Source organism: Coffea arabica, chromosome 4c (genome assembly GCF_036785885.1).
Source record: "Coffea arabica cultivar ET-39 chromosome 4c, Coffea Arabica ET-39 HiFi, whole genome shotgun sequence".
NCBI classification, from domain to species: domain Eukaryota; kingdom Viridiplantae; phylum Streptophyta; class Magnoliopsida; order Gentianales; family Rubiaceae; genus Coffea; species Coffea arabica.
Genome location: NC_092316.1, coordinates 43,657,675 through 43,679,835, shown reverse-complemented (window position 1 = coordinate 43,679,835; position 22,161 = coordinate 43,657,675). Strand labels below are relative to the sequence as shown.

Here is a 22,161-nt window from a genome sequence, read left to right as displayed (position 1 = left end):
GGACTTGTTTGCATTGAGTTTGTGATCTAAGACTTGGATTTGAGCAAGGCAATGTTATATGATGGATGATTCTGAGTCATGGAGGTGAGTGACCTCAAACTATTTCTGAAGTTATTTATGAACCGTTTCCTGCATTATTTACTTTTGAACTGTTTCCAAAGTTACTTTTGTACCGTTTTCTTGCATTATTTACCTTTAATCTGTTTCCAAAGTTACTTTTGAACTGTTTTCTTGCATATCATGCGTGCTTGCATATGAGTGTTCCTTATTTGCTATATTTTCTTGACTTCATGACTTGTATTATTGATTGCTAACGTGTTAAGTGTTTTGAATGATTTCCAAAACGAGCTTTCTAGGCGAGTGTGTACTTTATCGCACTCGACCTAAATAACTGTGCAATTTTCAAGGATTTAATTATTGAAATGCTAGTTGCGCATGATGTAAGTCTTTTGGGCTGAACTGGCCATTGCCCCTTGTTACCGGTCGTCTTGAGCCAGAAACGGTCTCGGTCGGGCGATTAGGGACTTGGGTGAACGTTTGGTATACTCGAGTATTACCTTTGTAGGTTGGTGGAGGTTGGTGGAGTTTGGTGAATGAAATGAATGACCAAATAAGCGAGGCATTTATTTATAAAAAGAAACGAAAATGCTTTTTTCAAAAGTTTGAAGGAAGGAGGAAATGTCAGGAGAACGAACGTATCTTTTTCATGAATGTTACGATCGCTTTCCATTGTAAATGTTTCTTGAATTATTGATACTCCATATTTACTGTTTTGCAAATGTTGTAGTTGTTTCTGGACTTATCATTTGATTTATGACATCATTGATATATGACATCATTAAAATGAACTGTTGTGAAACCGATTTGATTACTGATTTTTCTGGTTACTCGCTGAGCTTTTAGCTCACCCCAAAACTATTTTATTCACCTCCACAGGGCTCAAGGAAAAGAAAGGACTTGTAGTACTTATTCATGTGACCGGATGGATTATCTCATGTATGGTTTGAGTTTTGGATTTCATCTTGTGTAATAGTTGTTATTAGGGATTGTATGAACGTTTGGACTTAAGTGGGTTCGTGATATGTAATTCTTGGAGAATTTGATGCATATTTGATTTTTATATTGTAATTTAATTGTGGACTGTAGTGAACGACTGAGTCCCGGCGAGAGCTGGGCAGGCGACCCGCCGAACCCTTTGGTACGCCCTAGGGGGAGGTGGGGCCGTCACAGTTGGTATCAGAGCTTAGGTTTCAGATCTCTGTAGGGTATCCTAGGCTTGAAGTTTAGGATGTCGGACTGTGGGTCTGGTTTGAAATGTAAGTGATCCCTTATAGGAATGAAAATCCGACAAGTGGTTTTTGAGTAACTCTTAATGCTTGATTGGAAATGCTCGAGTGACTCTTGAGGGATATTTGATCTGATTAGTACAAGTTGGAATGTCGAGGACGACATTCTTTTAAGGAGGGGAGATTGTGACGCCCGAAAGAATGAATGTAAGAACCCGAGAATTTTCTAAGTTTCTAGGGTTTATTTTATTAATCGCCTGCCTTTTCTACATTTTCCTTATTAGAAAATTTCTCCAGATAATTTTATGGGTAAATATAGTTTGAAAATAATTTTTCTAGTATCGATTAGTTTTTGAGAAATTAAGAGCTTATACCGGACGTGGGACCCGCTAGTGTGATATAATTTTGGTGACTAAGTGAATTGTGTGCTAAGTGTTATTATTTTACAAGGTGCTAGGAAATGATTAGAGGGTGGTTATATGATGTAACCATTGGAAGCCAAAGGATTAAAGAAAATACTAGAAGGGCCAAGTGTCACAAACCCATTGCAAGTTGGACCTTTGACTAAGACCATGATTTCTTCTTCTTATCTTGACCAAACCTTTTGTTTTCATCATTTCTTCTTCTTGTAAGCATGATGGACGAAATTTTGAGAGAAAGAGAGAGAAAATCCAGCATCTTGCACCTCAATTTCTTCCTCCAATCTTGAGTTCTAACCGATTAAATTGCAAATCACTCCATAAAACTTGCTAGCTAAGGAAGATTGAAGCTATTGGTGGAGTTGTTTTGGAAGAAAAATCCCTAAGCCATCACCTTTCTTGATATTTCAAGGTATCATGTCTAACCATCCTTTCTTTGATCTTGATTTTGTTAAATTGATGACTTGTGATGGCTAATGAGATGTTTTAGTGGAAGATTAGCACTTGAATGCAAAAATTTCTAGATTAGGGTTTTCAATTTTCCCAATTCTGCCTGACACTGTTCAACATAGTTAGAGGCCGAATTGGCCTTAGCACAAAACATGAAAGTTATAGAGAATGAGGTTTTATAGTTGCCTGCAAAATTTCAGCTCAATCCAAATTCGGTAGCCTGTGGAAAGACCAAAATACCCCTGCTGCCCTGTTTCTGTCCGAACCTGGAAATCAGCTTTGGTAATTGGTTAGTTTGACTAGGAATACTACTGATTTGGTTGTTGATGTCTTCTTACGAATTCTAGCCTTGTATCTTAGCTTTTAAATGGCTTTGGAATTACCTGATTTGGAGTTGTGTGTTCTGAGATATGAGTGAATAAAGCAGGACTACTAGTTGATTTCTGCAGTGAATTTCGAACTGGAAAATCTGGAGTTGTTTTGGCAAATTTGACCAAGTTAGGGTGAGAACTGGACTGAGTGGTCTTCATGAAAGTTGTAGGCAATGATAATTCAGAGGTGCCTTCAAAATTTCAGGTCAATCGGAGTAGCGTAGCTTGAGAAAAGATGGAATTACCCTTGCTGCCCTGGTTTTACCCGAATTTGGGAATTGCTTCTGTAATTGGTTGTTTTGGTCAGGATTGCTTCCGAATTAGTTGTTGAGGCCTTCTGATGAAATTTAGCCCTGTTTCTTAGCTGTCAGCTGGTTTTGGAATTTCTGGATTTGGACTTGGAGAGCCTAAGTTATGATGTTTCCGCTAGAATGCGTTCTGTGAAGCTGTTTTTATGATTCGGGTGTAGTTTTTTGTGTTTTTGACCTGGTTACACTCGAAACTGGGTTGAGTGTCCTTCTGAAATATTGTAGCCCTGTCTCTTAGCTTCGAAACAGTGTGTCTTGTACCTTCATCCGACAATCGTAGTGCCTTTGGTACCATTACCGCAAAATGACGTCAAAACCTGTTTTTCTAGTTTTGAGCTTAACTTTCATTTCCGAACTTTTCCCTAGCTTGCATTGTACTCGTACTACTTGGAGCTTGCTGAATGACTATTGGATGAACTTGTTGTTGTGTGTGTACCTTTGGGACTGGCTGAGGAAATAATGAAGCCCTGATGGCTGGAAAAGTAAGCAAATTTAGGGGAAGTGCTGTCCGAACTTTTAAAGGACTTGTTTGCATTGAGTTTGTGATCTAAGACTTGGATTTGAGCAAGGCAATGTTATATGATGGATGATTCTGAGTCATGGAGGTGAGTGACCTCAAACTATTTCTGAAGTTATTTATGAACCGTTTCCTGCATTATTTACTTTTGAACTGTTTCCAAAGTTACTTTTGTACCGTTTTCTTGCATTATTTACCTTTAAACTGTTTCCAAAGTTACTTTTGAACTGTTTTCTTGCATATCATGCGTGCTTGCATATGAGTGTTCCTTATTTGCTATATTTTCTTGATTTCATGACTTGTATTATTGATTGCTAACGTGTTAAGTGTTTTGAATGATTTCCAAAACGAGCTTTCTAGGCGAGTGTGTACTTTATCGCACTCGACCTAAATAACTGTGCAATTTTCAAGGATTTAATTATTGAAATGCTAGTTGCGCATGATGTAAGCCTTTTGGGCTGAACTGGCCATTGCCCCTTGTTACCGGTCGTCTCGAGTCAGAAACGGTCTCGGTCGGGCGATTAGGGACTTGGGTGAACGTTTGGTATACTCGAGTATTACCTTTGTAGGTTGGTGGAGGTTGGTGGAGTTTGGTGAATGAAATGAATGACCAAATGAGCGAGGCATTTATTTATAAAAAGAAACGAAAATGCTTTTTTCAAAAGTTTGAAGGAAGGAGGAAATGTCAGGAGAACGAACGTATCTTTTTCATGAATGTTACGATCGCTTTCCATTGTAAATGTTTCTTGAATTATTGATACTCCATATTTACTGTTTTGCAAATGTTGTAGTTGTTTCTGGACTTATCATTTGATTTATGACATCATTGATATATGACATCATTGAAATGAACTGTTGTGAAACCGATTTGATTACTGATTTTTCTGGTTACTCGCTGAGCTTTTAGCTCACCCCAAAACTATTTTATTCCCCTCCACAGGGCTCAAGGCAAAGGAAGGACTTGTAGTACTTATTCATGTGACCGGATGGATTATCTCATGTATGGTTTGAGTTTTGGATTTCATCTTGTGTAATAGTTGTTATTAGGGATTGTATGAACGTTTGGACTTAAGTGGGTTCGTGATATGTAATTCTTGGAGAATTTGATGCATATTTGATTTTTATATTGTAATTTAATTGTGGACTGTAGTGAACGACTGAGTCCCGGCGAGAGCTAGGCAGGCGACCCGTCGAACCCTTTGGTACTCCCTAGGGGGAGGTGGGGCCGTCACAAAAATCCTCGATCAAATCTTTCTTACGTGTAAGATTTGTATTTCGATCAACTAGCGTCACTAGTAATCCATCAACATGCAGACCCCATAATACTTCCACGTCTTGTAAAGTGATGGTCGCCTCACCCACGAGAAGATGAAAATGTGGGTTTTCTGCCTCTAGCACTAAATAAGCGTGATAATGAATCCATGATTAAGTTCAAAATAGCCTTCCTGTACGATCCCCCAAAGCCTATAGGGCGAAGATAATTTGCTATCCGGGGGTTCAATTAACTTCACACAATGTCCCAGAAAAATTCATCGGCCCGCTTTTATAACGAGCTGACTCTCGTGCCCTAAGAACACTAATTTCTATCTATGTGTATCCTACAAATATAATGTGCTATTTTCATGTGAACCCTATATAGGATCGGACGTCTACATAGACCAATTTGACATGTTTAGAATAGTCTACATAAATAAAAATTTATTAATATGCTTGTTGTTGTAAAACAAAATAAACTACTATAATATGAATGGAGATATTTGAGGAAAAGTAGAGCAATGGAGAATGATATTCTTGTATTACAACAAGATACAAAAGTCCTCTCAAAGGGTTTCAATGTACCTCTATATATAGGCACTACAAAATTAAAGGTACATAAATCCTATTAAACATCCACTACTACAATAATATGAAGAAACCTATGAAACGGTTTCTCCACTACATGAATAGATTTATGAATTGTAACTTCTATACATAATGTAATCATAAATCATGAATTAATCTCTTGGGAATACAAAGGGACATCCATACTTTTAATTGTTTCATAACACTCCCCCTTGGATGTCCATTACACAAAGAATATGTCTCGTTAAAACCTTACTAGGGAAAAACCCAGTGGGATCAAAAACCCTAGTGAAGGAAAAAGAGTACACTATTTTTGTGTATTAATTTCTCCCCCTGATGCAAACATCATTTGAGATCTTTTAATCGTCGCATTCCAATATTCTTTGCCAATTGTACTGAGATATGGTACTTCAGGACCAAGTATCTCTTCATCTTCCTCTCACGATCTAAAAAGATTTTTATTAGGATCTAATGATCTGACGATCATTGGAATACTTAATATATGTGCCTTATCCATATAAAATCGCTTTAATACCTTCCGGGTATATGTAATTTGGTGGATAAAAATTTCACTTTTCAAATGCTCAATTTGTAAATCAAGGTAGAATTTTGTTTTTCCAAAATTCTTGATCTCAAAATCCTTCTTCAAATATTCAACATTATTTTGAATCTCTTCAGGAGTTCCAACCAAATTTAGATCATCAACATATACAGCAATTATCACAAAATTTGATCCATTTTTCTTAATAAAAACACATGGACATATTGGATCATTGGTATAACCTTCTTTTGTCAGACATTCATTGAGACGGTTATACCACATACGTCCAGATTGTTTGAGCTCATACAGAGACCTTTGTAATTTAATAGAATAAATATTTTTAGGATTTGATTTGCATGCTTCAGGCATGTTGAATCCTTCGGAGATTCTCATATAAATATCATTTTCAAGATTTTCATATAAATATGCAGTAACGACGTCCATTAGACGCATATCTAATTTTTCATGTACTGCAAAACTCACAAGATATCTAAATGTAATAGCATCCACTACAGGTGAATATGTTTCATCATAATCAAATCCAGACCTTTGTAAAAATTCTTGGGCTACAAGTCTTGCTTTATACCTCATAATTTCTTTTTTCTCACAAATACCCATTTATATTCTACTGGCTTTACACCTTCAGGTGTTTGGACTACAAGTCCAAAAACTTTTCTTGTAGCCAGTGAGTCCAATTCAGATTGAATCGTATCTTTCCATTTTTTCAATCATTTATATACCGACATTCATCAACCGATCTAGATTCATGATTCTCATCAACTTCTATAATATCAAGTGCTACATTTTATTAGACTCCAATTAAATTTTTTTTATGATTTCATTCTCTTCATAAGTTGGCTCTTCAGGAGCAACCTCTTCAAGAGGTTGAATTTTGTCATGACATTTAATCTCCGGAGATATTTGAAATCAATTTATACCTTATTTAGGTAGGCCGGCCTTAAATTTATTTGTAGCACTTGTGCATGTCCTTCAGGGACATCAATTTTAATCAAGGTATTTCCTAAATAAGAGTATTCACTACTATATTTCTCCCTGTAGGAGAAAAATTTATTATAAATAAAGCACTACTTTTTATCATGTCTCGAAAGATTTATTGAATTTGAATATCCGTTGAAATGGATATCAAATTGGGACACTAAATGAGATAATAATATAATTATGTTTAGAAACAAATGAGATAAAGGTTAATTATATCATAATAACCATTCGAGAGAGAAATGGTTATCGATATAGTTGTCTTCAATATCATTTGATTTATAATCATCACCTGCAGTAAACCAGAAGTTTACTGATCCCAACGGATATATAATTTGACAAAAGTGCGAATATTTGAGAGCCGACAAGTATTTATACATACCCCCTTTATATTATATATGGCTCCAAAAGAAATTTAAAATTTATGTCGGATATGAATCACCTTTTACGATTAAATATTGTAAAATATTGATGGGTGATCTATTGAATGATTTATTATTCTGATGAACTACGATTCCCGACATTAGGGGGAGGAAAAAAATCAATCGAAAGGAAATCATCTGAAAAATTGGATTTCTTCGATTCTCATACAAAATAATGTGAACTAGAAGTTCAAGAAATTATTCATTTGCAAAAAACTACAAACCAATTGTCAGATATATTATCGACTCCAGAAGAGTCATTAAATCAACTATTCTTGCAGGAAATACTCTGGTTAAAATTGATGTCCCTGAAGGACATGCACAAGTGCTACAAATAAATTTAAGGCCGGCCTACCTAAATTAGGTATAAATTGATTTCAAATATCTCTGGAGATTAAATAAATGTCATGACAAAATTCAACCTCTTGAAGAGGTTGCTCCTGAAGAGCCAACTCCTGAAGAGAATTAAATCATAGAAAATTTAATTGGAGCCTAATGAAATGTAGCACTTGATATTATAGAAGTTGATGAGAATCATGAATCTAGATCGGTTGATGAATATCGGTATAGAAATAATTGTTTAAAGTGGAAAGATGCGATCTAATCTAAATTGGATTTATTGATTAAAAGAAAAGTTTTTGGACTTGTAGTCCAAACACCTAAAGGTGTAAAGCTAGTAGCTCAAGGATTTTTACAAAGGCCCAAATTTGATTATGATGAAACGTATTCACCTGTAGTGGATGCTATCACATTTAGATATCTTGTGAGTTTTGCAGTACATGAAAAACTAGAGATGCATTTAATGGACGTTGTTACTGCATATTTATATGAAAATCTTGAAAATGATATTTATATGAGAATCCCCGAAGGATTTAACATGCCTGAAGCATGCAAATCAAATTCTAAAGATATTTATTCTATTAAATTACAAAGGTCTTTGTATGGAGTCAAACAATCTAGATGTATGTGGTATAACCGCCTCAATGAATGTCTAACTAAAGAAGGTTATACCAATGATCCAATATGTCCACGTGTTTTTATCAAGAAAAATGGATCAAATTTTGTAATAATTGTGGTATATGTTGATGATCTAAATTTAATTGGAACTCCTGAAGAGATTCAAAATATTATTGAATATTTGAAGATAGAATTTGAGATCAAAAATTTTGGAAAGACAAAATTCTGTCTTGGTTTACAAATTGAGCATTTGAAATGTAGAATTTTTGTCCACCAAACTGCATATACCCGGAATGTATTAAAGCGGTTTTATATGGATAAGACACATATATTAAGTATTCCAATGATCGTCAGATCATTAGATCCTAATAAAGATCCTTTTAGACTGCGAGAGGAAGATGAAGAGATATTTAGTCCTGAAGTACTATATCTCGGTGCAATTGGTGAAAAATATTGGAATGCAACGATTAAAAGATCTCAAATAATGTTTGTATCAGGGGGAGAAATTAATACACAAGAATAGTGTACTCTTTTTCCTTCACTAGGGTTTTTGTCCCGATGGATTTTTCCCTGGTAAGGTTTTAACGAGGCATATTTTTTGTGTAATGGACATCCAAGGGGGAGTGTTATGAAACAATTAAAAGTATGGATGTCCCTTTGTATTCCCAAGAGGATTAATTCATGATTTATGATTACATTATGTATAGAAGTTACAATTCATAAATTTATTCATGTAGTGGAGAAACCGTTTCATAGGTTTCTTCATATTATTGTAGTAGTGGATGTTTAATAGGATTTATGTACCTTTAATCTTGTAGTGCCTATATATTGAGGTACATTGAAACCCTTTGTGAGGACTTTTTGTATCTTGTTGAAATACAAGGAAATCATTCTCCCTTTCTCTACTCCTTTCTCTAATACTTCTTCAATTCCTATTTGAAAATGTATACTATAATAATTGAATATAGTATTATCTGAAAATGTATATAAGGAGTAATAATATTATAGTAGTATTCCGATTTAGTATCTTCAATTTATGGTTGAATATTCTTTTGAGGTAAATTTCTAAGTCAAAATCTTATTTCAATTTCTTATGGCTAATCTTACAAAACAAGAGTTTGTACCTCTTGATATTTCTGGAAAAAATTATTTATCATGGGTATTGGATGTTGAAATCCATCTTGAGGCAATGGGTCTTGGTAATACTATTGTGGAAAAAAATGAATCCTCAAACCAAGACCGTGCCAAAGCTATGATTTTTCTTCGTCATCATTTAGATGAAGGATTAAAATCAGAATATCTTACTGTTAAAGATCCTCTTGTCCTTTGGCGAGATTTGAAAGAAAGATTCGACCACCTGAAGTTGGTCGTTCTTCCAAAAGCCCGATATGATTGGCTTCACTTACGGCTGCAATATTTTAAATCTGTCAACGAATATAATTCAGCCATGTTCAGAATCACTTCTCAATTATCATTATGTGGCGAAAAAGTCACTGATGAAGATATGTTAGAAAAAACATTTTCTACTTTTCATGTCTCTAACATGCTCCTGCAGCAGCAATATCGAGAGAAGGGGTTTAAAAAATATTCTGAACTTATTGCATGTCTTCTCTTGGCTGAACAAAACAATGAATTGTTGCTGAAAAATCATGAGTCCCGACCAATTGGTGCAAGTCCATTCCCTGAAGCGAATGCGACCCAATTTCAAAATTCTGGTCGAGGTCGTGGACGTGGCCGTAGAGGTGGCCGTGGAGGAGGCCGCGGACGTGGCCGTGGCCGTGGACGTGATCGTAGTAAATGTGTGCCCCGTGAAAATTTTAACCGGGGCAAGCAACAAAATGTTTTGTTATTATAATTTTGATTCGTCAAATGTATTTCGGGACATTTATCTTTAGGACCTTTATTTTCGTGTCCTTATCATTATTATCCCACTTCAAGTGGTAACTTTTTCTCTTGTCATGGTAAAATATATATTTACCAAAATCATAATCATGGCAACAACCATAACTAATAAATTGAAATTTAGTTACATTCACTTTTGGGAATGGACTAGAATTAGCATGCAATAAGTACAAAATAATTCTCAAAATTTCTCTTAATATTGCTACTACAGGAGCATATTCGAGAAATCAATTGTGGAGAGTATCATTTTCAATATATCTTATGAGTAAAATTTTCTCGACACAATTTCAATTGAGAAATAATTCTGAAAATTGCATAATTATGTTCTTGTAGCCACAGGTAAATTTATCATACCAAGCTTTGAAATAATGACCATCTTCTAGTGGTTAAATATTTTCGTTAAAGAACGACCATTTTCAGGTAGTCGAATCTTTTTCTTTAACTATTTCGAAGGACAAGTGAATCTTCAAATATAATTGATTTTCTATAATAACATCTCCAAAACTCAATGCACCAGACTATAAGTATTTATAACAAATAATTATAAAGATAAATAAGTAGAATTAAAAGGAGAAATATTACCTCAAAGATGTCAAACAGTATATATTTGTGTTTAATGATTGCTCAGCAATAGGTACTTGTATTTTTCGATCATTCAATTGTTAGCCATAAGAAATTGACATAAGTTTGTGGGTTAGAGATTTACCTCAGAAGTTATTTGAAGAAATACGAGCAGAATTTTGACAAAATCTTGTACTTCACTTTTGCTCAAAGTAGCGCCTTCGTTTTCGCCTTTGCTCAAAAGAAGAGCTTTCGTGCTGATAACGTGTTATTATAATTTTGATTCGTCAAATGTATTTCGGGACATTTATCTTTAGGACCTTTATTTTCGTGTCCTTATCATTATTATCCCACTTCAAGTGGTAACTTTTTCTCTTGTCATGGAAAAAATTATTTATCATGGGTATTGGATGTTGAAATCCATCTTGAGGCAATGGGTCTTGGTAATACTATTGTGGAAAAAAATGAATCCTCAAACCAAGACCGTGTCAAAGCTATGATTTTTCTTCGTCATCATTTAGATGAAGGATTAAAATCAGAATATCTTACTGTTAAAGATCCTCTTGTCCTTTGACGAGATTTGAAAGAAAGATTCGACCACCTGAAATTGGTCGTTCTTCCAAAAGCCCGATATGATTGGCTTCACTTACGGCTGCAAGATTTTAAATCTGTCAACGAATATAATTCAGCCATGTTCAGAATCACTTCTCAAGTATCATTATGTGGCGAAAAAGTCACTGATGAAAATATGTTAGAAAAAACATTTTCACATGGCCAATTTCTTTAAACCCCCTGAAGGTGTATGATGATTGATTTAATTAACTTTTCTTCCTGAAGAAGAAATGGATGTTAAATATTTGGGATCAAAGGAATATGGTGACAATGATATGTGTCTCATTAATAAGTACTACTACATATACTATATTCCAGTAAGAGAAACAATTAAAAGTATGGATGTCCCTTTGTATTCCCAAGAGATTAATTCATGATTATGGCTACATTATGTATAGAAGTTACAATCCATAAATTCATTTATGTAGTGGAGAAACCGTTTCATAGGTTTTTTCATATTCTTGTAGTAGTGGGTGTTTAATAGAGTTGATGCACCTTTAATCTTGTAGTACCTATATATAGAGGTACATTGACACCATTTGTAAGGACTTTTGTATTTTGTTAGAATATAAGGATATCATTCTCCCTTTCTCTACTCCTTTCTCTAATACTTCTTCAATTCCTATTATAGTATCTTCATTTTATTAGTTTTATAACACGTTATCAGCACGAGTCTCTATTTTTGAGCAAAAGGTAAAAACGGAGCCTCTACCGTGACCAAAAGTGAAACACAAGATTTTGCCGAAATTTTGCTCGCATTTCTTCAAGTAAATTCTGAGGTAAATTTTTGATACATAAATTTATTTCAATTTCTTATGGCTAACATTTGAATGATTGAAAAATACAAGTGCCTATTGCTGAGCAATCATTAAACACACATATATACTGTTTGACATCTTTGAGGTAATATTTCTCATTTTAATTCTACTTATTTATCTTTAAAATTGTTTGTTATAAATACTTATAGTCTGATGCATTGAGTTTTGGAGATGTTATTATAGAAAATCAATTATATTTGAGGATCTACTTGTCCTTTGAAATATTTAAAGAAAAATATTCGACCATCTGAAGATGGTCGTTCTTTAACGAAAATATTTGGCCACTAGAAAATGGCCATTATTTCAAAAGCCTGGTATGATAAATTTACCTATGGCTACAAGAACATAATTCTGCAATTTTCAGAATTACTTCTCAGTTGAAATTGTGTCAAGAAAATTTTACTCATAAGATATATTGAAAATGATATTCTCCACAATTGATTTCTCTAATATGCTCCTATAGTATCAATATTAAGAGAAATTTTGAGAATTATTTTGTACTTATTGCATGCTAATTCTAGTTCATTCCCAAAAGTGAATGTGACTAAATTTTAATTTATTAGTTATGGTTGTTGCCATGATTATGATTTTGGTAAATATATATTTTACCATGACAAGAGAAAAAGTTACCACTTGAAGTGGGATAATAATGATAAGGACAAGAAAATAAAGGTCCTAAAGATAAATGTCCCGAAATACATTTGACGAATCAAAATTATAATAACATTTTCACATGGCCAATTTCTTTAAACACCCTGAAGGTGTATGATGATTGATTTAATTAACTTTTCTTCCTGAAGAAGAAATGGATGTTAAATATTTGGGATCAAAGGATTATGGTGATGATATTTGTCCCATAAGAATTATGGTGACAATGATATGTATCTCTTTAATAAGTGCTACTATAATACACTATTTTTCAACAAAAGAGACAAACACAATCAGTGGTAGTGTTTAAGTGATTGAAAACTCCAGAAGAGCTACTACTATATTTCTCCCTGTAGGAGAAAAGTTTATTATAAATAAAACACTACTTTTTATCATGTCTCGAAAGAATTATTGAATTTGAATATCCGTTGAAATGAATATCCAAATTGAGACACTAAATGAGACAATGACAAAGATCATGTTTAGAAATCAAATGAGATAAATGTTAATTATATCATAATAACCATTCGAGAGAGAAATGGTTATCGATATAGTTATTTTCATTCTCATTTTGATTTATAATCATCAACTGCAGTAAACCAGAAGTTTACTGATCCCAACGGATATATAATTTGACAAAAGCGAGAATATTTGAGAGTCGACAAATATTTATACATACCCCCTTTATATTATATATGGCTCCAAAAGAAATTTAGAATTTATGTCGGGTATGAATCACTTTTTACGATTAAATATCGTAAAATATTTGATGAGTGATCTATTAAATGATTTATTTATTCTGATGAGTTACGATTCCCGACATTAGGGGGAGGAAGAATTCAACCGAAAGGAAATCACCTGAAAAATTGGATTTCCTCGATTCTCATACAAAATAACGTGAACTGGAAATTCAAGAAATTATTCATTTACAGAAAATTGCAAACCTGTTGTTTGATATATTATCGACTCCAGAAGAGTTATTAAATCAACTGTTTCTGCAGGAAATACCTTGATTAAAATTGATGTCCCTGAAGGACATGCACAAGTGCTACAAATAAATTTAAGACCGGCCTACCTAAATAAGGTATAAATTGATTTTCAATATTTTCGGAGATTAAATGTCATGACAAAATTCAAGCTCTTGAAAAGGTCGCTCCGGAAGAGCCAACTTATGAAGAGAATGAAATCATAAAAAAAAATTTAATTGGAGCCTAATAAAATGTAGCACTTGATATTATAGAAGTTGATGAGAATCATGAATCTAGATCGGTTGATGAATGTCGGTATATAAATGATTGAAAAAATGGAAAGATACGATTCAATCTGAATTGGACTCACTGGCTACAAGAAAAGTTTTTGGACTTGTAGTCCAAACACCTGAAGGTGTAAAGTCAGTAGAATATAAATGGGTATTTGTGAGAAAAAGAAATGAGAAAAAAAAATTGTGAGGTATAAAGCAAGACTTGTAGCCCAATAATTTTTACAAAGACCTGAATTTGATTATAATGAAACGTATTCACCTGTAGTGGATGCTATTACATTTAGATATCTTGTGAAGTTTTGCAGTACATGAGAAATTAGATTTGCGTCTAATGGACGTCGTTACTGCATATTTATATGGGAATCTTGAAAATAATATTTATATGAGAATTTCCGAAAGATTCAACATGCCTGAAGCATGCAAATCAAATCCTAAAAATATTTATTCTATTAAATTACAAAGGTCTCTGTATGAGCTCAAACAATCTGGACGTATGTGGTATAACCGTCTCAATGACTGTCTGACAAAAAAAGGTTATACCAATGATCCAATATGTCCATGTGTTTTTATTAAGAAAAATGGATCAAATTTTGTGATAATTGCTGTATATGTTGATGATCTAAATTTGATTGGAACTCCTGAAGAGATTCAAAATAATATTGAATATTTGAAGAAGGATTTTGAGATCAAGAATTTTGGAAAAACAAAATTCTACCTTGATTTACAAATTGAGCATTTGAAAAGTGAAATTTTTATCCACCAAATTACATATACCCGGAAGGTATTAAAGCGATTTTATATGGATAAGGCACATATATTAAGTATTCCAATGATCGTCAGATCATTAGATCCTAATAAAAATCTTTTTAGATCGTGAGAGGAAGATGAAGAGATACTTGGTCCTGAAGTACCATATCTCAGTGCAATCGGCAAAGAATATTGGAATGCGACGATTAAAAGATTTCAAATGATGTTTGCATCAGGGGGAGAAATTAATACACAAGAATAGTGTACTCTTTTTCCTTCACTAGGGTTTTTGGTCCCACTGGGTTTTTCCCTAGTAAGGTTTTAACGAGACATATTCTTTGTGTAATGGACATCCAAGGGGGAGTGTTATGAAACAATTAAAAGTATGGATGTCCCTTCGTATTCCCAAGAGGATTAATTTCGGAGTTCTGATGGGATCCGGTGCATTAGTGCTGGTATGAGGATCGAGGAAATCCAATTTTTCAGGTGATTTCCTTTCGGTTGATTTCTTCCTCCCCCTAATGTCGGGAATCGTAACTCATCAGAATAAATAAATCATTTAATAGATCACTCATCAAATATTTTACGATATTTAATCGTAAAAAGTGATTCATACCCAACATAAATTCTAAATTTCCTTTGGAGCCATATATAATATAAAGGGGGTATGTATAAATACTTGTCAGCTCTCAAATATTCTCATTTTTGTCAAATCATATATTTATTGGGATCAGTAAACTTCTGGTTTACTGCAGGTAATGATTATAAATCAAATGAAAATGAAGACAACTATATCGATAACCATTTCTCTCTCGAATGATTATTATGATATAATTAACCTTTATCTCATTTGATTTCTAAACATAATCTTTATTATTGTTTCATTTAATGTCTCAATTTGATATCCATTTCAACGGATATTCAAATTCAATAAATTTTTCGAGACATGATAAAAAGTAGTACTTTATTCATGATAAACTTTTCTCCTACAAGGAGAAATATAGTAGTGGCTCTTCTGGAGCTTTCAATCACTTAAGCACTAACACTAATTGTGTTTGACTCTTTTGTTGAAAAATAGTGTATATAATAACACTTATTGATGAGACACATATCATTATCACCATAATTCTTATGGGACAAATATCATCACTATAATTCTTTGATCCCAAATGTTTAACATCTACTTCTTCTTCGGGAAGAAAAACTAATTAAATCAATCATCATACACCTTCAGGGTGTTTAAAGAAATTGGCCATGTGAAAATGCTATTATAATTTTGATTCGTCAAATGTACTTCGAGACATTTATCTTCAGAATTCTTATTTTCTTGTCCTCATCAATATTATCCCACTTCAAGTGGTAATTTTTTCTTTTGTTATGGTAAAATATATATTTACCAAAACCATAGTGAATGATCCAGCGGCAGCGCCTCTCATCAGTGAGCCTCAGGTCCTTGGTTCGAACCTTGCTGCCAGCAAATTGCTGAGAGTGGTGAATAGTCTGCGGGGTCCACTCCCTGCGGGACACACCTAAAAAAAAAAAAAAAAAAGAAAAAAAAAGTAAGTGGAACCGAAAAGATTAATTCAAGTGATACTATCACTTGGAAAATATCACTTTCAGTTCACATTATTTTGTATGAGAATCGAAGAAATCCAATTTTTCAGGTGATTTCCTTTCGGTTGATTTCTTCCTCCCCCTAATGTCAGGAATCGTAACTCATCAGAATAATAAATCATTCAATAGGTCACCCATCAATATTTTACGATATTTAATCATAAAAGGTGATTCATATCCAATATAAATTTTAAATTTCTTTTGGAGTCATATATAATATAAAGGGGGTATGTATAAATACTTGTCGGCTCTCAAATATTCTCACTTTTGTCAAATCATATATCCATTGGGATCAGTAAACTTCTGGTTTGCTGCAATTGATGATTATAAATCAAAATGAGAATGAAGACAACTATATCGATAACCATTTCTCTCTCGAATGGTTATTATGATATAATTAACCTTTATCTCACTTGATTTCTAAATATGATCTTTATTATTGTCTCATTTAATGTCTCAATTTGATATCCATTTCAATAGATATTCAAATTCAATAAATTTTTCGAGACATGGTAAAAAAGTAGTACTTTATTCATGATAAACTTTTCTCCTACAGGGAGAAATATAGTAGTGGCTCTTCTGGAGTTTTCAATCACTTAAGCACTAACACTAATTGTGTTTGTCTCTTTTGTTGAAAAATAGTGTATATAGTAACACTTATTAATGAGACAAATATCATTATCACCATATTCTTATGGGACAAATATCATCACTATAATCCTTTGATCCCAAATATTTAACATCCATTTCTTCTTCAGGAAGAAAAACTAATTAAATCAATCATCATACACCTTCAGGGTGTTTAAAGAAATTGGCCATGTGAAGATGCGATTATAATTTTGATTCATCAAATATACTTCGGGACATTTATCTTTAGGACCTTTATTTTCTTATCCTTATCATTATTATCCCACTTCAAGTGATAACTTTTTTTCTTGTCATGGTAAAATATATATTTACCAAAATCATAATCATGGCAACAACCATAACTAATAAATTGAAATTTAATCGCATTCACTTCTGGGAATGGACTAGAATTAGCATGCAATAAGTACAAAATACTTCTCAAAATTTCTCTCAATATTGCTACTACAGAAGCATATTCGAGAAATCAATTGTAGAGAATATCATTTTCAATATATCTTACGAGTAAAATTTTTCCGACACAATTTCAACTGAGAAGTAATTCTGAAAATTGCAGAATTATGTTCTTATAGCCATAGGTAAATTTATCATACCAGGCTTTTGAAATAATGACCATCTTCTAGTGGCCAAATATTTTCGTTAAAGAACGACCATCTTCAGGTGATCGAATCTTTTTCTTTAAGTATTTCAAAGGACAAGTGAATTCTCAAACATAATTGATTTTCTATAATAGCATCTCCAAAACTCAATGCATCAGAATATAAGTATTTATAACAAATAATTCTAAAGATAAATAAGTAGAATTAAAAGGAAAAATATTACCTCAAAGATGTCAAGCAGTATGTATTTGTGTTTAATGATTGTTCAGCAATAGGCACTTGTATTTTTTGCGATAATTCAAATATTGGCCATAAGAAATTGAAATAAATTTATGAGTTAGAAATTTACCTCAGAATTTACTTGAAGAAATGCAAGCAAAATTTCAGCAAAATCTTGTGTTTCACTTTTGTTCAAGATAGAGCCTCCGTTATCACATTTTGCTCAAAAATAGAGACTCGTGCTGATAACGTGTTATAAAACTAATCAAATAAACTACTATAATATCAAGTGAAATATTGGAGAAAGAAGTAGAGAAATGGAGAGTAATATTCTTATATTCCAATAAGATACAAAAGTCCTTCCAAAGGGTGTCAAAGTACCTCTATATATAGGTACTACAAGATTGAAGGTACATTAATCCTATTAAACATCCACTACTACAAGAATATGAATAAACCTATGAAACGGTTTCTCCACTACATGAATAGATTTATGAATTGTAACTTCTATACATAATGTAATCATAAATCATGAATTAATCCTCTTGGGAATACAAAGGGACATCCATACTTTTAATTGTTTCATAACACTCCCCCTTGGATGTCCATTACACAAAGAATATGCCTCGTTAAAACCTTACTAGGGAAAAACCCAGTGGGACCAAAAACCCTAGTGAAGGAAAAAGAGTACACTATTCTTGTGTAATAATTTCTCCCCCTGATGCAAACGTCATTTGAAATCTTTTAGTCGTCGCATTCCAATATTCTTTGCCAATTGCACTGAGATATGGTACTTCAGGACCAAGTATCTCTTCATCTTCCTCTCACGATCTAAAAGGATCTTTATTAGGATCTAATGATCTGACGATCATTGGAATACTTAATATATGTGTCTTATCCATATAAACCGCTTTAATACCTTCCGGGTATATGCAGTTTGGTGGAAAAAAATTCTACATTTCAAATGCTCAATTTGTAAACCAAGGCAGAATTTTGTCTTTCCAAAATCTTTGATCTCAAATTCTTTTCTCAAATATTCAACATTATTTTAAATCTCTTCAGGAGTTCTAATCAAAATCAACATATACAGTAATTATCACAAAATTTGATCCATTTTTCTTAATAAAAACACATGGACATATTGGATCATTGGTATAACCTTCTCTTGTCAGACATTCATTGAGACGGTTATATCACATACGTCCAGATTGTTTGAACCCATACAGAGACCTTTGTAATTTAATAGAATAAATATTTTTAGGATTTGATTTGCATGCTTCAGGCATGTTGAATCCTTCGGGGATTCTCATATAAATATTATTTTAAAGATTCCCATATAAATATGCTGTAACGACGTCCATTAGACGCATATCTAATTTTTCATGTACTGCAAAACTCACAAGATATCTAAATGTGATAGCATCCACTACAGGTGAATACGTTTCATCATAATCAAATCCAGGCCTTTGTGAAAATCCTTGGGCTACAAGTCTTGCTTTATATCTCACAATTTCATTTTTCTCATTTCTTTTTCTCACAAATACCCATTTATATCCTACTGCCTTTACACCTTCAGGTGTTTGGACTACAGGTCCAAAAACTTTTCGTTTAGCCAGTGAGTCCAATTCAGATTGGATCGCATCTTTCCATTTTGGCCAATCATTTCTACACCGACATTCATCAACCGATCTAGATTCATGATTCTCATCAACTTCTATAATATCAAGTGCTACATTTCATTAGGCTCCAATTAAATTTTCTATGATTTCATTCTCTTCAGAAGTTGGTTCTTCAGGAGCAACCTCTTCAAGAGGTTGAATTTTGTCATGACATTTAATCTCCGGAGATATTTGAAATCAATTTATACCTTATTTAGGTAGACTGGTCTTAAATTTATTTGTAGCACTTGTGCATGTCCTTCAGGGATATCAATTTTAATCAAGGTATTTCATGCAGGAATAGTTGATTTAATAACTCTTCTGGAGTCGATATATATCTGACAACTGGTTTGTAATTTTCTGCAAATGAATAATTTCTTGAACTTTCAGTTCACATTATTTTGTATGAGAATCGAGGAAATCCAATTTTTCAGGTGATTTCCGAAAGAATATTTGATGACAAGTGAAATATTATCTCAACGAGAGCACCATGTTATAAAACTAATCAAATAAGCTACTATAATATCAAGTGAAATATTGGAGAAAGAAGTAGAGAAAGAAGTAGAGAAATGGAGAGTAATATTCTTATATTCCAATAAGATACAAAAGTCATCCCAAAGGGTTTCAATGTACCTCTATATATAGGCACTACAAGATTACAATTCATAAATCCATTCATGTAGTGGAGAAACCGTTTCATAGGTTTCTTCATATTATTGTAATAGTGGATGTTTAATAAGATTTATGCACCTTTAATCTTGTAGTGCCTATATATAGAGGTACATTGAAACCCTTTGGGATGACTTTTATATCTTATTGGAATATAAGAATATTACTCTCCATTTCTCTACTTCTTTCTCTACTTCTTTCTCCAATATTTCACTTGATATTATAGTAGCTTATTTGATTAGTTTTATAACACGTTATCAGCACGAGTCTCTATTTTTGAGCAAAAGGTGATAACGGAGGCTCTATCTTGAACAAAAGTGAAACACAAGATTTTGCTGAAATTTTGTTTGCATTTCTTCAAGTAAATTCTGAGGTAAATTTCTAACTCACAAATTTATTTCAATTTCTTATGGCCAATATTTGAATTATCGCAAAAAATACAAGTGCCTATTGCTGAACAATCATTAAACACAAATACATACTGCTTGACATCTTTGAGGTAATATTTCTCCTTTTAATTCTACTTATTTATCTTTAGAATTATTTGTTATAAATACTTATATTCTGATGCATTGAGTTTTGGAGATGCTATTATAGAAAATCAATTATATTTGAGGATCTACTTGTCCTTTGAAATATTTAAAGAAAAATATTCGACCATCTGAAGATGGTCGTTCTTTAACGAAAATATTTGGCCACTAGAAGATGGCCATTATTTCAAAAGCCTGGTATGATAAATTTACCTATGGCTACAAGAACATAATTTTGTAATTTTCAGAATTACTTCTCAGTTGAAATTGTGTCGGAAAAATTTTACTCGTAAGATATATTGAAAATGATATTCTCTACAATTGATTTCTCGAATATGCTCCTGTAGTAGCAATATTGAGAGAAATTTTGAGAAGTATTTTGTACTTATTGCATGCTAATTCTAGTCCATTCCCAGAAGTGAATGCGATTAAATTTCAATTTATTAGTTATGGTTGTTGCCATGATTATGATTTTGGTAAATATATATTTTACCATGACAAGAGAAAAAGTTATCACTTGAAGTGGGATAATAATAATAAGGACAAGAAAATAAAGATCCTGAAGACAAATGTCCCGAAGTACATTTGACGAATAAAAATTATAATAGCATTGTCACATGACAAATTTCTTTAAACACCCTGAAGGTGTATGATGATTGATTTAATTAGTTTTTCTTCCTGAAGAAGAAATGGATGTTAAATATTTGGGATCAAAGGATTATAGTGATGATATTTGTCCCATAAGAATATGGTGATAATGATATTTGTCTCATTAATAAGTGTTACTATATACACTATTTTTCAACAAAAGAGACAAACACAATTAGTGTTAGTGCTTAAATGATTGAAAACTCCAGAAGAGCCACTACTATATTTCTCCCTGTAGGAGAAAAGTTTATCATGAATAAAGTACTACTTTTTACCATGTCTCGAAAAATTTATTGAATTTGAATATCTATTGAAATGGATATCAAATTGAGACATTAAATGAGACAATAATAAAGATCATATTTAGAAATCAAGTGAGATAAAGGTTAATTATATCATAATAATCATTCGAGAGAGAAATGGTTATCGATATAGTTGTCTTCATTTTCATTTGATTTATAATCATTACCTGCAGTAAACCAGAAGTTTACTGATCCCAATAGATATATGATTTGACAAAAATGAGAATATTTGAGAGCCGACAAGTATTTATACATACCCCCTTTATATTATATATGGCTCCAAAAGAAATTTAGAATTTATGTTGGGTATGAATCACTTTTTACGATTAAATATCGTAAAATATTTGATGAGTGATCTATTAAATGATTTATTTATTCTGATGAGTTACGATTCCCGACATTAGGGGGAGGAAGAAATCAACCGAAAGGAAATCACCTGAAAAATTGGATTTCCTCGATCCTCATACAAAATAATGTGAACTGAAAGTTCAAGAAATTATTCATTTGCAGAAAATTGCAAACCAGTTGTCAGATATATATCGACTCCAGAAGAGTTATTAAATCAACTATTCCTGCAGGAAATACCTTGATTAAAATTGATGTCCCTGAAGGACATGCA

At 32.8% G+C, this 22,161-nt stretch overlaps 1 protein-coding gene and 1 long non-coding RNA gene across 2 annotated transcripts; both read left to right on the top strand.

Moving 5' to 3' along the window:
* Window positions 1–1,825: 1,825 nt before the first annotated feature.
* On the top strand, window positions 1,826–4,462 carry LOC140004983 (uncharacterized). The gene is made up of 2 exons (XR_011812805.1): window positions 1,826–2,117; window positions 4,292–4,462. It is a non-coding gene; the product is annotated as an uncharacterized lncRNA (long non-coding RNA).
* A 4,836-nt stretch (window positions 4,463–9,298) lies between these two features.
* Window positions 9,299–9,964, top strand: LOC140004814 (uncharacterized). Its single transcript, XM_072044963.1, has one exon. The coding sequence runs from the start codon at window positions 9,299–9,301 to the stop codon at window positions 9,962–9,964; it is 666 nt and encodes a 221-aa protein (XP_071901064.1).
* Window positions 9,965–22,161: the final 12,197 nt, after the last annotated feature.